Source organism: Capricornis sumatraensis, chromosome 2, assembly GCF_032405125.1.
Source record: "Capricornis sumatraensis isolate serow.1 chromosome 2, serow.2, whole genome shotgun sequence".
Classification (NCBI taxonomy): Eukaryota; Metazoa; Chordata; class Mammalia; order Artiodactyla; family Bovidae; genus Capricornis; species Capricornis sumatraensis.
Genome location: NC_091070.1, coordinates 202,754,491 through 202,766,174, shown reverse-complemented (window position 1 = coordinate 202,766,174; position 11,684 = coordinate 202,754,491). Strand labels below are relative to the sequence as shown.

At 55.0% G+C, this 11,684-nt stretch overlaps 2 protein-coding genes across 4 annotated transcripts; both read left to right on the top strand.

Moving 5' to 3' along the window:
- Nucleotides 1-1,395: 1,395 nt before the first annotated feature.
- Nucleotides 1,396-4,721, top strand: DPH2 (diphthamide biosynthesis 2). Of its 3 annotated transcripts, none has more exons than XM_068965516.1 (6): nucleotides 1,396-1,643; nucleotides 1,842-1,954; nucleotides 2,477-2,700; nucleotides 3,172-3,582; nucleotides 3,673-3,849; nucleotides 3,931-4,721. In XM_068965516.1, exons 1-6 carry the CDS (start codon nucleotides 1,497-1,499, stop codon nucleotides 4,053-4,055), a joined length of 1,197 nt encoding a protein of 398 aa, XP_068821617.1. In that variant the 5' UTR covers nucleotides 1,396-1,496; the 3' UTR covers nucleotides 4,056-4,721. The 3 variants fall into 3 exon arrangements, with proteins under 3 accessions (XP_068821617.1, XP_068821616.1, XP_068821618.1); XM_068965515.1 differs by having other exon boundaries at nucleotides 2,899-3,582; XM_068965517.1 differs by lacking the exon at nucleotides 3,172-3,582.
- A 2,137-nt stretch (nucleotides 4,722-6,858) lies between these two features.
- Nucleotides 6,859-10,148, top strand: ATP6V0B (ATPase H+ transporting V0 subunit b). Its single transcript, XM_068965056.1, has 8 exons — nucleotides 6,859-7,009; nucleotides 7,771-7,819; nucleotides 8,053-8,136; nucleotides 8,264-8,341; nucleotides 8,549-8,618; nucleotides 8,731-8,782; nucleotides 8,992-9,182; nucleotides 9,868-10,148. Exons 1-8 carry the CDS (start codon nucleotides 6,943-6,945, stop codon nucleotides 9,892-9,894), a joined length of 618 nt encoding a protein of 205 aa, XP_068821157.1. The 5' UTR covers nucleotides 6,859-6,942; the 3' UTR covers nucleotides 9,895-10,148.
- Nucleotides 10,149-11,684: the final 1,536 nt, after the last annotated feature.

The window sequence follows — 11,684 nt, the reverse complement described above, 5'->3', positions numbered from 1 at the left end:
TCACTCCCAGGCTTGAGCCATGAGTCTCCCTGGAGGTGATAGGAGAACTGGTTACTCCCATGTTTGTCTCAGTCTTTCTGTTCTTTTCCCAGTCTCTGTGCAAGTTCTGTGTCCTATATTCATCCTCATTCAGTCTCTTCCCACACCAGCCAGCATCAGCCTCCCTTTCATGTCATTCCCTGAAGTAACTCTGTGCTCTTTCCCTTACCCCTCCTCCACCCCATTCATACCTTTTGGCTTTTTCATTTCTCCTGGGGTATGTGGAGATGTTTCACATTTTGTCCTTTTCTTCTGTAACATGACACCCAGGTGTCTTCTTCCTCCCGGTCATGACCAAATGTTTTATATATATAAAACCTGGAAGAATTAGGGTTGGAAAGAATGGTTTCTGAAATCAGACATGGGTTTGGTACTGATTGTGTCACTGACTTGCTGTGTCTTATTAGGCAGTTAGCCTCTTTGAACCACAGTTTCATCATCTGTAATATAGGACAACTCACTCCAAAGACTAAACTCAAAATGTGAGTCCCTGGTGAACAAAAAGTGCTCAGTTCAGTTCAGTCGTTCAGTCGTGTCCGACTCTTTGCGACCCCACGAATCGCAGCACGCCAGGCCTCCCTGTCCATCATCAACTCCCGGAATTCACTCAGACTCACGTCCATCGAGTCAGTGATGCCATCCAGCCATCTCATCCTCTGTCGTCCCCTAGTGCTCAATATTTGCCTAATCGACAGACTGTTATGAGGATAATAGCGGATGATTTCAGTACATGTGTTATGCAGAGGACCTATTTATGAAGTTTTATATCGAAATTAATTTGCCCTCGCAATCCTATTAAAAGTACTACTGAGGAAACAAGTCATAAAGACGTTGAATAACTTGAGTAAGTAGTTACGTGGCATAGCCCAATATTCAAACCCAGGCAGTTTGGTATTTAACTTAAAAATTATGCAATGCCACCTCCCAAGGTGATAGAGTGCACACGAAGTCCTTAACAGTGTAAGCGGATAGGAACTGCTCAAACCGGCGTAGTTATTTTCAGGCAATCGGTGTGTCTGAAGGGGCATGGAGGCTAAACGGGAAGACCAGCGCCAGGAGACGAGGGCCAGGAGAACTACAACACCCACAAGGCTCCGCTCTTCCTCTGAGGCACTTCCGATTGGTTTCAATCTCGGAGACCGACCATTGGTTCTCGGGATGGCTTGGCGGGGATTGGCCGTGCAGGTTTAGACGGTTATAATTGCCCGCAGTCCCGCCTCAAACACCCGGAAGTAGTCTCCGGGGGAGGCCCACGTGTACTGGTAAAGCGGAGAAACAGGAGTTGCCATGGGAGAGGAGCTGGCTAAAGGGCTTAGGGCAGATTGACTCCCCAGTGCCTCCCCGCCTACCATCCCCACCAATCGATCCTGACCCCTTGAGGGCTGTTTTTGAGCACGTGGGGCCTGAAGCTGACGGAGGGAGGTTCCGATTGCCTGCTGCCACCCAAACTGTGCCTCATGGAGTCTACCTTCAGCAGCCCTGCAGAGGCGGCGCTGCAGCGAGAGGCAGGCTCTGCCGGGCTGCGCACTCCTCTTGGAGACCTGGACCGAGTGTACGAGCTGGAGCGAGTCGCTGGATTTGTCCGCGACCTGGGATGTCAGCGGGTGAGGGCATGTTGGGGAGCGGATGGGTCTGCCAGAGGATTGGGATCTTGAGGTAATTTTGTGAGGCTGGGAATGGGGGAGATGCTTCGCTGGGTGGAGGGGCTTGGAAGGTTAGATAGGGACTCCTGGAAAGGTTTCCCTTGAAGACACCTTCGGTGCAGGAGAGGCTGTTCCTGACTCCATGGTACATGCTTACAGGTGGCTTTGCAGTTCCCTGACCAGCTATTGGGAGATGCTGGGGCCGTGGCAGCACGACTGGAGGAGACTACCGGGTCGAAGATGTTCATTCTGGGAGACACAGCCTATGGCAGGTGTGAACTTGAGCTTGAGTGTCGAGGATGAGGTAGGGATCCAGGGCTGATGGTGTTTCTCCTTTATGACAGTGTCTGCCCTCAGTAGCTTTGTTTCTCCTTCATGATGATTCCTTTCCTGATACTAGCTCTTCTTAGTGACACTGTCTTTTCATTTTATTTTTAATTGGAGGATGAGATGGTTAGATAGCATCGCCGACTCAATGGACATGAGTTTGGGTAAACTCCGGGAGTTGGTGATGGACAGGGAGGCTTGGCGTGCTGTGGTTCATGGGGTCGCAAAGAGTCGGACACGACTGAGCGACTGAACTGACTGAATTGCTTAACAATATTGTGTTCATTTCTGCCATACATCAACACGTATCAGCCATAGTTTACATACGTCCCCTTCCTCTTGAATGCCCTGCTCAGCTCCCACCCTTCTTTTCATAACATGGTTTTCTTCACTGACCACATTTTCCATTGATGACAGCAATACTTTTCTTAATGAGAAGCTCTCTCATGATGGTATCTCCTCTGCAGCTGCTGTGTGGATATACTGGGTGCTGAGCAAGCTGGAGCTCAGGCCCTTGTACATTTTGGCCCTGCCTGCTTAAGCCCTCCTGCCCGCCCACTGCCCGTGGCCTTCGTCCTTGGTCAGCGATCTGTAGCCTTGGAGCTCTGCGCTAAGGCCTTTGAGGCCCAGAACCCAGACCCCACAGCGCCTGTGGTGCTGCTCAGTGAGCCATCCTGTGCCCACGCCCTGGGTGAGGGTTTTGCTTGTGTATGCGGGTAGGGTGGGCTGACCAGTTTGTGCCTTAATTCCTCCATTTCAGTACACTCCTGTGGAGTTCTCAACATGGGCTGGGCCCCAACCTCTTCTTTTGGGTCCCAGTTAGTCTCCTGGGGATGAGAGGGATCCCGTTTTACCAGGCCCCAACCCTGACACCACCTTCTTCTTCCAGAGGCCTTGGCCACCCTTCTGCGCCCACGGTACCTGGACCTGCTTGTCTCCAGCCCAGCTCTTCCCCTGCCAGCAGGCTCCCTCAGTCCAAATCCTGAGCCCCTGGAGCGTTTTGGGCGCCGCTTCCCTTTGGCTCCAGGGAGGTGTCTGGAAGAGTATGGTGCCTTCTATGTGGGGGGCTCTGAGGCCATCTCTGACCCTGATCTTGACCCAGACCTAAGCCGGCTGCTTTTGGGCTGGGCACCAGGGCGGCCCTTCTCCTCCTGCTGCCCAGACACAGGTCGGACTCAGGATGAAGGTGTCCGGGCTGGGCGTCTAAGAGCACGCAGACGCTATCTGGTAGAGAGGGCCAGAGATGCCCGTGTGGTGGGGCTGCTGGCGGGCACACTGGGTGTGGCCCGACACCGGGAGGCCCTGGCACACTTGCGGAATTTGACACAGGCTGCTGGCAAGCGTAGCTATGTGTTGGCCCTTGGGCGACCCACGCCTGCCAAGCTTGCCAACTTCCCTGAGGTGGACGTCTTTGTGCTGTTGGCCTGTCCTCTGGGTACCCTTGCCCCGCAGCCTTCTAGCGGCTTCTTCAGGCCTGTATTAGCACCATGTGAACTGGAAGCTGCCTGCAACCCTGCATGGCCACCTCCAGGCCTGGCTCCCCACCTCACACATTATGTGGACTTATTGCCTGGTGAGTGGTGGGGGCACTGCCTAAGCTAGAAACACTTGGGGCATGAAGCTGGGGGGCCGATATGAATCTTTTTTTCCCCCTCCCTTCCAGGCTCTCCCTTCCACGTGCCCCTCCCTCCACCTGACTCAGAGCTGTGGGACGCCCCAGATGTATCACTCATTACTGGGGACCTCCGACCCCCACCTGCCTGGAAGCCATCAGATGATCCTGAGTGCTCAGCCCTGACCCCGAAGCCCCAGCTGGAGCTGGCTGAGAGCAGCCCTGCAGGTGAGTGTGGCAGATCTCCACTCCCATCTGAACCCTTGCCCCCTGTTCGGGTCATTCAGCCTCAACCCCCTCCCTCTGCAGCCTCATTCCTTAGCTCCCGGAGCTGGAAAGGACTGCAACTCCGCCTGGGTCAGACGCCGGTGACAGGAGCTGTAAGCGGAAGACGAGGAATTGCCATCGCCTATGAGGATGAGGGAAACAGCTGATACCACGTGGGACCAGAGCCACAGGTGGACTAAGACCTTTCATGCTCCCTGCACCAACCTCACTCTTCTGCCAGGATCCTTGGAGGAGCCTCTCACTAAGGCAGCCCCCCACTGAGGACAGGCTCCAGCTCTGTCTTGTCTTGTCCTGTCCTGTCATTGGCACAAGGCTTAGCCCATACTGGCTTGGTAAAGGTCTGTTGTTTGACAAGGGAACAGCTTTAGGTCTTCCCTGAAGCCCCTGGGCCGTCTGTTCTCCTGGGAGCAACCCAAGACCTCTGGCCAATCCAAGTTCCTGCTGTGCAGCTGAGGGTCTGCCTTTTTCAAAGGCAGGTGCTAGATGTTTTAGACCACGGTTTTTCAGCCTTGGCACTGTTGATGTTTTGGGCCAGATGATCGTTTGTGATGGGCTGTCTTGTGCATTATAGGATGCTTCGCAACATCTCTGGTTTCTGCCCAATAGATGCCAGTAGCATACCCCTCTCCAATTATGATAAACAGAAATGTCTCCACATGTTGACAAATGTCCCCTATGGGGGCAAAAGCATCCCCAGTTGAGAATCACTGGTCTACACTTAGCTACACAATACATGTGGTTGTCAGACATAAATTTGAATTAAGATTAAAAGCTCAGTTTCTCAATCACACTAATCATATTTCAGTACTCAGATAGCCACATGAGGGGACGGCACAGATCCAAGACATTTCTATCACTGCAGAAAGTTCTGTTGGGCACTGCTGGTCTACACTGACTCCAATTTGTTTCTCAGGGAGGTCACAGAAACTTGAATAAACCAGATAATTTTTCTCCTTGTTTTCTTTTTATTTATCAAATACCGCAAGTCCTGCACAGGTCCTGTTGGTTGAGATCTGAATTATATTTGATAGGAGTCCTGTCCTCACAGTGTAGATGGGAAGAGAGGCAGCTAAAAAGGCAGTTACCACAGGGTGAAGCAGTATTCTTTATGAGGAAGGAAGTCCCCAGGGGCAGCTGGAGCCCAGAAGAGGCTTCTTAGAGGGTGTTACCTCAGCTGGATCTCTTGAAGGAAAAAAAAAAAAAAAAAAATCAGAAGTAATGGAGTGAAAAGGATATTTGGACAAAGGGTACACCATGCTCAAATACACAGGCATAGACCATCATTGTGGGTACTTAAAGCAAAGCGGAGTTGCTAGGTCTTAAGGGTTTAGAGGGATGAAGTGAAAATGACTAACTAGTTCCCTGCATTTGCTGAAAATCTGGACATATTGGCATTGTCCCCCTGGTGGCTCAGATGGTAAAGAATCTGCCTTCAACTCAGGAAACCTGGGTTCGATCCCTCGGTCGAGAAGATTCCCCTGAAGGGAATGGCTACTCATACCAGTATTCTTGCCTGGAGAATTCCATGGACAGGGGAGCCTTGCGGGCTACAGTCCAGGGGTTGCAAAGAATCAAAAACAGCTGACTGACTAACACTGTTAGGGTGTTGTAATTTCTGCCCTCAAGGATTGCACAGTCTACTGGTAGAGGCAGTTCTGTAAATTGATTGTGGTAATCAGGACAAGGTGGGCACCAGTTGTATATTCTACCAATATGGATTGAACACCCAGGGTGTGCCAAGCACTGGAAATCAGCAGTGAGTTTAGGAATCCTTTCATGGTTGCTTACATGTTTGTGGTGGAGAAGACAGAACAGTATGCAGAATGGTGATAAGGGCTATGGAGCAATATAACACTGAGAAGGAGTGTCAGAGAAGGGGCTACAGTATTAAACAGGATGATCAGAGAAGACTTTGAAGGTGAGCAAAGACTGAAAGAAGTTTTGAGTGAACCATGTGAATAATTAGAAGAAGCTGAGGGAACAAGTGCAATGCATTGAGGGTACGATTGTGTTCAAGAAATAGGCAGGAGGCCAGTACAGCCATTGGAAAAGACCCTGAAGTTGGGAAAGATTGAGGGCAGAAGGAGAAGGGTAGGACAGAGGATGAGCTGGTTGGATGGCATCATCGACTCAGTGGATATGAGTTGGAGCAAATTCTGGGAGATAGTGAAGGACAAGGAAGCCTGGTGTGCTGTAGTCCATGGGGTTACAAAGAGTCACGACTTAGCGACTGAACAACAGGGCAGCCAGAGGAGGGAGTTAGCAAGAAACTATTCGGCAACGCAATCAGGGTAAGAGGCCTGGTAGACCATTGTAAGGACCATGGTTTTTATTGCGAGGGAAAGGGGAGCCACCGAGGTATTTAAAGAGAGTGACATGATCTTATTGAAGTTATGTAAGAATCGCCAGGGTGGCGGGAGACCCTAGAGCGGGCGCACTCCCCTGCTTCTGGCTAGGGAAAGCTTTCTGGAAGAACGTATCTTAAGATCATTAGGTGTTGGCCGACCTTGGGGTGAGCACGAAGAAACGTGCTTTAGGCAGAGGAAACAGCATGAGCTCAGCGAGGGACGGAGCAGACACCCTCGCGAGCTGGGTGGGACGGTCAGGGAGGAGGCCCGCGGGATCAGCACTGGCTTGGAGACTAAGCTAGGGCGGCGGTGAGCAGGCTCGGGTGGAAAGCAGGGCTGGTGGGCCGGAGCTGGGTGGAGTGTCCGGGAGTACAACCAGCGGGCGCGGCCCGACCCTTGATGGACCGGCCAGGCAACGATCGAGGTATTCAGCAAGAAAGGTTTCGGGCCGCGAGACTACAATCACCACAATCCTCTGCGCCTGCAATTCTGGCGTCGCCAAATTCCTAGACCGCTGGCGACGAAGCGCCGGGCCCGACGTGAGGTCACGTGATGCCCGCGGGTCACGTGGATCAGTCAGGTGACCCCGCGGGGCGGGCCGACGGGCTACGGGAAGGACGGCGGACGCAGGGACGCGGTTTGAGCTCAGGCCCCCCTCAACCCGCGTCCCGCCGTCTTTGCCGCCATGACGGGGCTAGTGCTGCTCTACTCCGGGGTCTTCGTGGCCTTCTGGGCCTGCCTGCTCGTCGTGGGTGAGGCCGGGCCCTGGAGGGCGGGGACGGCTTCGGGCCGAGCTGACCCGGCTGGAGCCCAGCGGGGAGGTTGGAGTGTTGGGAATATTAGGTCCTGACGCGGGTTCCAATACCTCAGGCTCCTGGACTTGACTCGCGTCTGTCTGGGCCCCTAACCCGGACAGAGGAGGCTCGTATCTGCAGCTACTTGAGGTGGGGGGGGGGGGCGCGGGCGGGGCTTGGTGGGGACCGCGAGCGGTCGCAGCCCTGGTCCCCTTCTGTCACTGGCCTCCGTTCCCCGGCTTCCCGCGCCCTCCCTGTCTTGCTCCTGACGGGCCTGCCTGGGTCGCGAGCCAGCTGCTCCAGTTCCTCTTTTCCCGGTCGTTTTGCCCTCCCCCCACACCAACAGCGTGTTGAGTAAACAGCGGCTCAGACTGGGCTGGCTGCATCTGGTGTGGCCTGGCCCGAGCTATTGCTCCCTCCCCTCCTCCAGGGTATTCAGGCCTCCTACTGGCTCCCCTTGACGGGTCTCCGTCTGGGATATGGTGTCACAGAGGGAGATAGGTTCTTGAGAGAATGGCAGAAAATGGAGGCCTGAGCAGAGGAATCTGTATAGGCAGCTGTGGTTTCATTTTGGGGAGAGCCAAAGGATTCTGTCTTGACTTAGGTGTATGCAGTCCTTTGGGGAGCTGGCCCATCTCCTGGGCAGCAACGTCTTGCCTAAGTTGTGGAGCTTCTGTCTAGAGAGCAGGCCCCTAACCCCGTTTTTCTCATTGCTGTAGGAATCTGCTACACTATTTTTGACTTGGGCTTCCGCTTCGATGTGGCATGGTAAGGGAGAGGTTTCCTCTAGGAGCTTCTTTGACACCTGCCGTCTCTGATCTGAACTCCTTCCCTCCCCACCTGCCCCCGCCCCCCAGCTGTCTTGGGTGTGGACCATTGGGAAAATATGAAGTGTTTTGTTTCAGCATCCAGGACTGGAGGGGTTGGAGTAGGGTCTGGGTGGATTTTGTGCCCACTCCTCCGTAAGGACTGAATTGTCTTTCCCCCTGTCTGCACACCAGGTTCCTGACAGAGACTTCCCCCTTCATGTGGTCAAACCTGGGCATTGGCCTAGCTATCTCCTTGTCTGTGGTTGGGGCAGCATGGTGAGTGTTGGGGTCATGGGACAGGGGAGGGGCTGAATCATAGCAGGGGGTGTCATTGGGTTCTTAGTCATCTTGGGGGCAATGACAAGTTTGGGCTTCGCTCATTAGTTTCTTATTTGTCCTTCAGGGGCATTTATATCACTGGCTCTTCCATCATTGGAGGAGGGGTGAAGGCCCCCAGGATCAAGACCAAGAACCTCGTCAGGTAAGTGTAGGACCCTTGTAAGGTTGTCAGAACCAAGTGGGAGCTGCCTGTGTATTTGACCTACATTACATGTTGCTCCTGACCGGCCTCCTGATGGGGTGGGATGTCAGTGGGGGAAGGTGGTTGGAGATTTTCCAGGGAGGAAGGTTGGCTTCTTTCTCATCTCTTTCTCCTCTTCACCCCCTAACTCCCCATTACCACTACCAGCATCATCTTCTGTGAGGCTGTGGCCATCTACGGCATCATCATGGCGATTGTCATTAGCAACATGGCTGAGGTAAGGAAGACTAGGTGGTGTGGGTATCAGTTCCAGTGTGTTTTATATTGCTTGGTTGGGGAGGGGGAGTGGAGTAGGGAATGGTTTCTGATTATTTCTCTGCCTCCCTCAGCCTTTCAGTGCTACTGACCCCAAGGCTATTGGCCATCGAAATTACCATGCAGGTAGGTGGGTGTGTGAAGGCAGAAAACTGGGGCTTTACAGATGATTCCCCCTGCAGCGCACATCCCAGCTTAGACTCTTCATTTTGATTTTCTTTGGCCTGCTTTGCAGAGTTGGGGTGGTGGTTGGTCCCATTAGTCCATGTTGGATCCTTGCCTTCATTTCCCCCTGTGTCTGATTCGGTATCAGTGCTCCCTTTCCATCCCTCCAGGTTACTCCATGTTTGGGGCTGGCCTCACAGTGGGCCTGTCTAACCTCTTCTGTGGAGTCTGCGTGGGCATCGTGGGCAGTGGAGCCGCCTTGGCTGATGCACAGAACCCCAGCCTCTTCGTAAAGATTCTCATCGTGGAGATCTTTGGCAGTGCCATCGGCCTTTTTGGGGTCATCGTTGCAATCCTTCAGGTGCTGAATCCCCCTGGGGAGCCACTTTCCTTGTCCCCAACTCAGTCTCACCCTTCTTCTGGAGGAGCCACAGTGCTCCCTTCTACATCTGTAACCATAAGACCCCTGCACAGCTTTCGCTGCCTCCTCATCTTCTGGTTTTCTGCTTTTGAAGCTTTCCATTTATTTCTGTCTTTAACATGGCATCACTGATAACATCTTTTTTTGTCTGTTACATTGTTTCTATGTATGAAAGATGTGGTCTCTTTTCCTGTTCTGTTGTTTCTTCTGTTCCTCTGTGTCTTTGTAGTCTAGACCAGGTTGGGATCTTGTCTGTTGTGGTCTGTCTTGGTGTGTTTGACTGTATTTTCAGTTGGACAGCATGTCTGAGATGTGTATATCTTATTTGTCTGACAGTGTGTGAGTGTGGCTAAGGATCAGCCTGAGGATCTTGAGCGTGACTGTGGGCATCTGACTGAGTTGACTCTTAAGAGACTGGCATGTCCATATGCCACTTCTCTGCATCGAACCTTGTAGTTGTCTCTCTGTCCCCGTTGACTGTGTTTGTCACAGCATGTCCATTGTGGTCCAGTCATCCGCTGGCTGTGGTCTGGCCATCCTGCCGTGGATCTCATCTTCTGTTGTATGTCATTGTCTAATCAATTTTTTTTGCCCCTGCCTGATTTCTCCTTTTCTTCTTTTGCAGACCTCCAGAGTGAAGATGGGTGATTAGATGGTCTGTGTGGGTGGGGCCGTGCCTCACTCGTATTTATTTGTGGTTTTCCCCGGGACAGCTGGAGCTGTGCCCCTTAGGCTTCCAGGGGGCTCGGTGTTCGGGGCCTCCCTACACTCACTTCGTGCCGCCTGTCGGCTTGGAGGTTCTGCCTGGCTGGACCCTCAGTGTGGGGAGGGGGCTGCAGATGGCTGTGCAGCTTCACACCTGTGTCCCTCCCCCACCTCGTCTTCCCAGTGTTTGTGAAATAAACGTGGTATCGGTCTGGGTCAGTGCTGCTGCTTTTGCGTTCCTTCGCCACCACCTTTCACAGAAGAAGGGTAAAGAGACTTGTAGGCCTCAACTTCATGCCAGCCTCTCTAGCATTCCAGTTCTCTGCTCTGTCTCTGCTCTGGACAGCACTGGCTCCTGGGTGGGAAGGGAGTGGTGCTGGGCTGAGGCCTCTGTAGCTCTAACCCTCTTTATTGAAGGAGCGAGTCTGGGGATGTGGGCCCCTTGCTTGATTGTTCGAGGAGGTGACCAACCCCATGCCCTCAGGGCTCTGGTCAGCTCAGCCCCAGTTGACTGCATTTATTACCTGGTTCTCCCCTCGGGCATCCACCATCTCTTCCTCTGGGGCCTTGGAACCCATTCATTGATCTGTGTTCATCTCTGCAGCATCCCATGCCAGAAACTATCTTATGTTCCCAGGGCTGTGCCCAGCTCCTCCCACGCCTGTCCAACCTCTTACCCAACCTCCTGTTCCCCTAGAAGCCCCTGCCACACACACTTCGGTTCACACCTTTAAGCGTCCTGGCCGACTAGCAGCCCTCTCCACCGGTGGACCTTTTGATTCTGCTCCCATCGATGAGCCAACAAATTCCTGACCTCCCTGCCGAACTTCCAGGTGCCCTTGTTTGGCTGAGTTCGCTCCCCAACCCAGACCAGACCCCATTCTTCCAAAACGGGTCTCCGGTTCGGAGCCCTTGGATGAGTCTGATCAATTTCTCCCGCCCCTCCCTTGTCCTCGGTACCCTCGCTCCGCGGCGGCCAGCAGGGGCGGGCGTCGGAGGCGCGCGGCGGGTACGGGCGCGCTGGAGGCGGGGGCCGCGGGGACGCGCGCGCGGGCGCGCCGGCCGGGCCTGCCCCTCCGAGGCGCCGTAGCGCGGGAGGGAGGCGGCGGCGCTGTGGTCCGTCGGTCGGCGGGTCCGTGGGTCTGCCCGGCCGCCCGGCCCCGCCCTGCCCCCCGGGGCGGCTCGGCTCCATGGCCCTCGGCAGCGGCGGCAGGAGGCGGCCTGGGGGCCGCGGGGGCCGCTGACCGGGAGGAGGAAGGCGGCGGGGCCGGGCCATGGGGAACGGAACCGACTGCAGCCGCCGGAGCCCGGAATCCAGCCGGAGCCGGAGCGGCGCCCCCTGCTGAGCCCCGAGCGCTGGGTGAGAGGGGGGCGCTCGCGGCCCCCAACTCGGGGCCCCGAGATTCCAGACCCGGCCCCGCGAGGGGCGCCCCGAGCGCGGCCCCGAGATCCCCGCCCAGGACCCGGTGAGAGGCGCTGGCGGCCAGACCCCGGCCTGCCGTCACCCCACCCTACCCCCATCCCTCGGCTCCCCGCGTCCCCCTCGGGCTCCTCTGCCCGCCCCCAGCCGGCCTCCCTTATTGTCCTCGCTCCACCCCGGCCTCGTGGCGTGGGGAGGCGCTCCACTTACGTCGCCCCTTTGCCTCGGCCCCCAACCCACATCTTCTCCAAGCCCCCTCCCCCGCAGGCTCCACACCCACCCGGTCTTCGCTGCTTCCCGGTCCAGGGGTGCCACGT

Coding starts and splice junctions, on each gene's coding strand:
- ATP6V0B (XM_068965056.1), top strand. CDS start 6,943: ATGACGGGGCTAGTGCTGCTCTACTCCGGGGTCTTCGTGGCCTTCTGG. Junction 7,010..7,770: donor GGCCTGCCTGCTCGTCGTGG/GTGAGGCCGGGC, acceptor TCATTGCTGTAG/GAATCTGCTACACTATTTTT. Junction 8,783..8,991: donor CCATCGAAATTACCATGCAG/GTAGGTGGGTGT, acceptor CCATCCCTCCAG/GTTACTCCATGTTTGGGGCT.
- DPH2 (XM_068965515.1), top strand. CDS start 1,497: ATGGAGTCTACCTTCAGCAGCCCTGCAGAGGCGGCGCTGCAGCGAGAG. Junction 1,644..1,841: donor GCGACCTGGGATGTCAGCGG/GTGAGGGCATGT, acceptor ACATGCTTACAG/GTGGCTTTGCAGTTCCCTGA. Junction 3,583..3,672: donor TTATGTGGACTTATTGCCTG/GTGAGTGGTGGG, acceptor CCTCCCTTCCAG/GCTCTCCCTTCCACGTGCCC.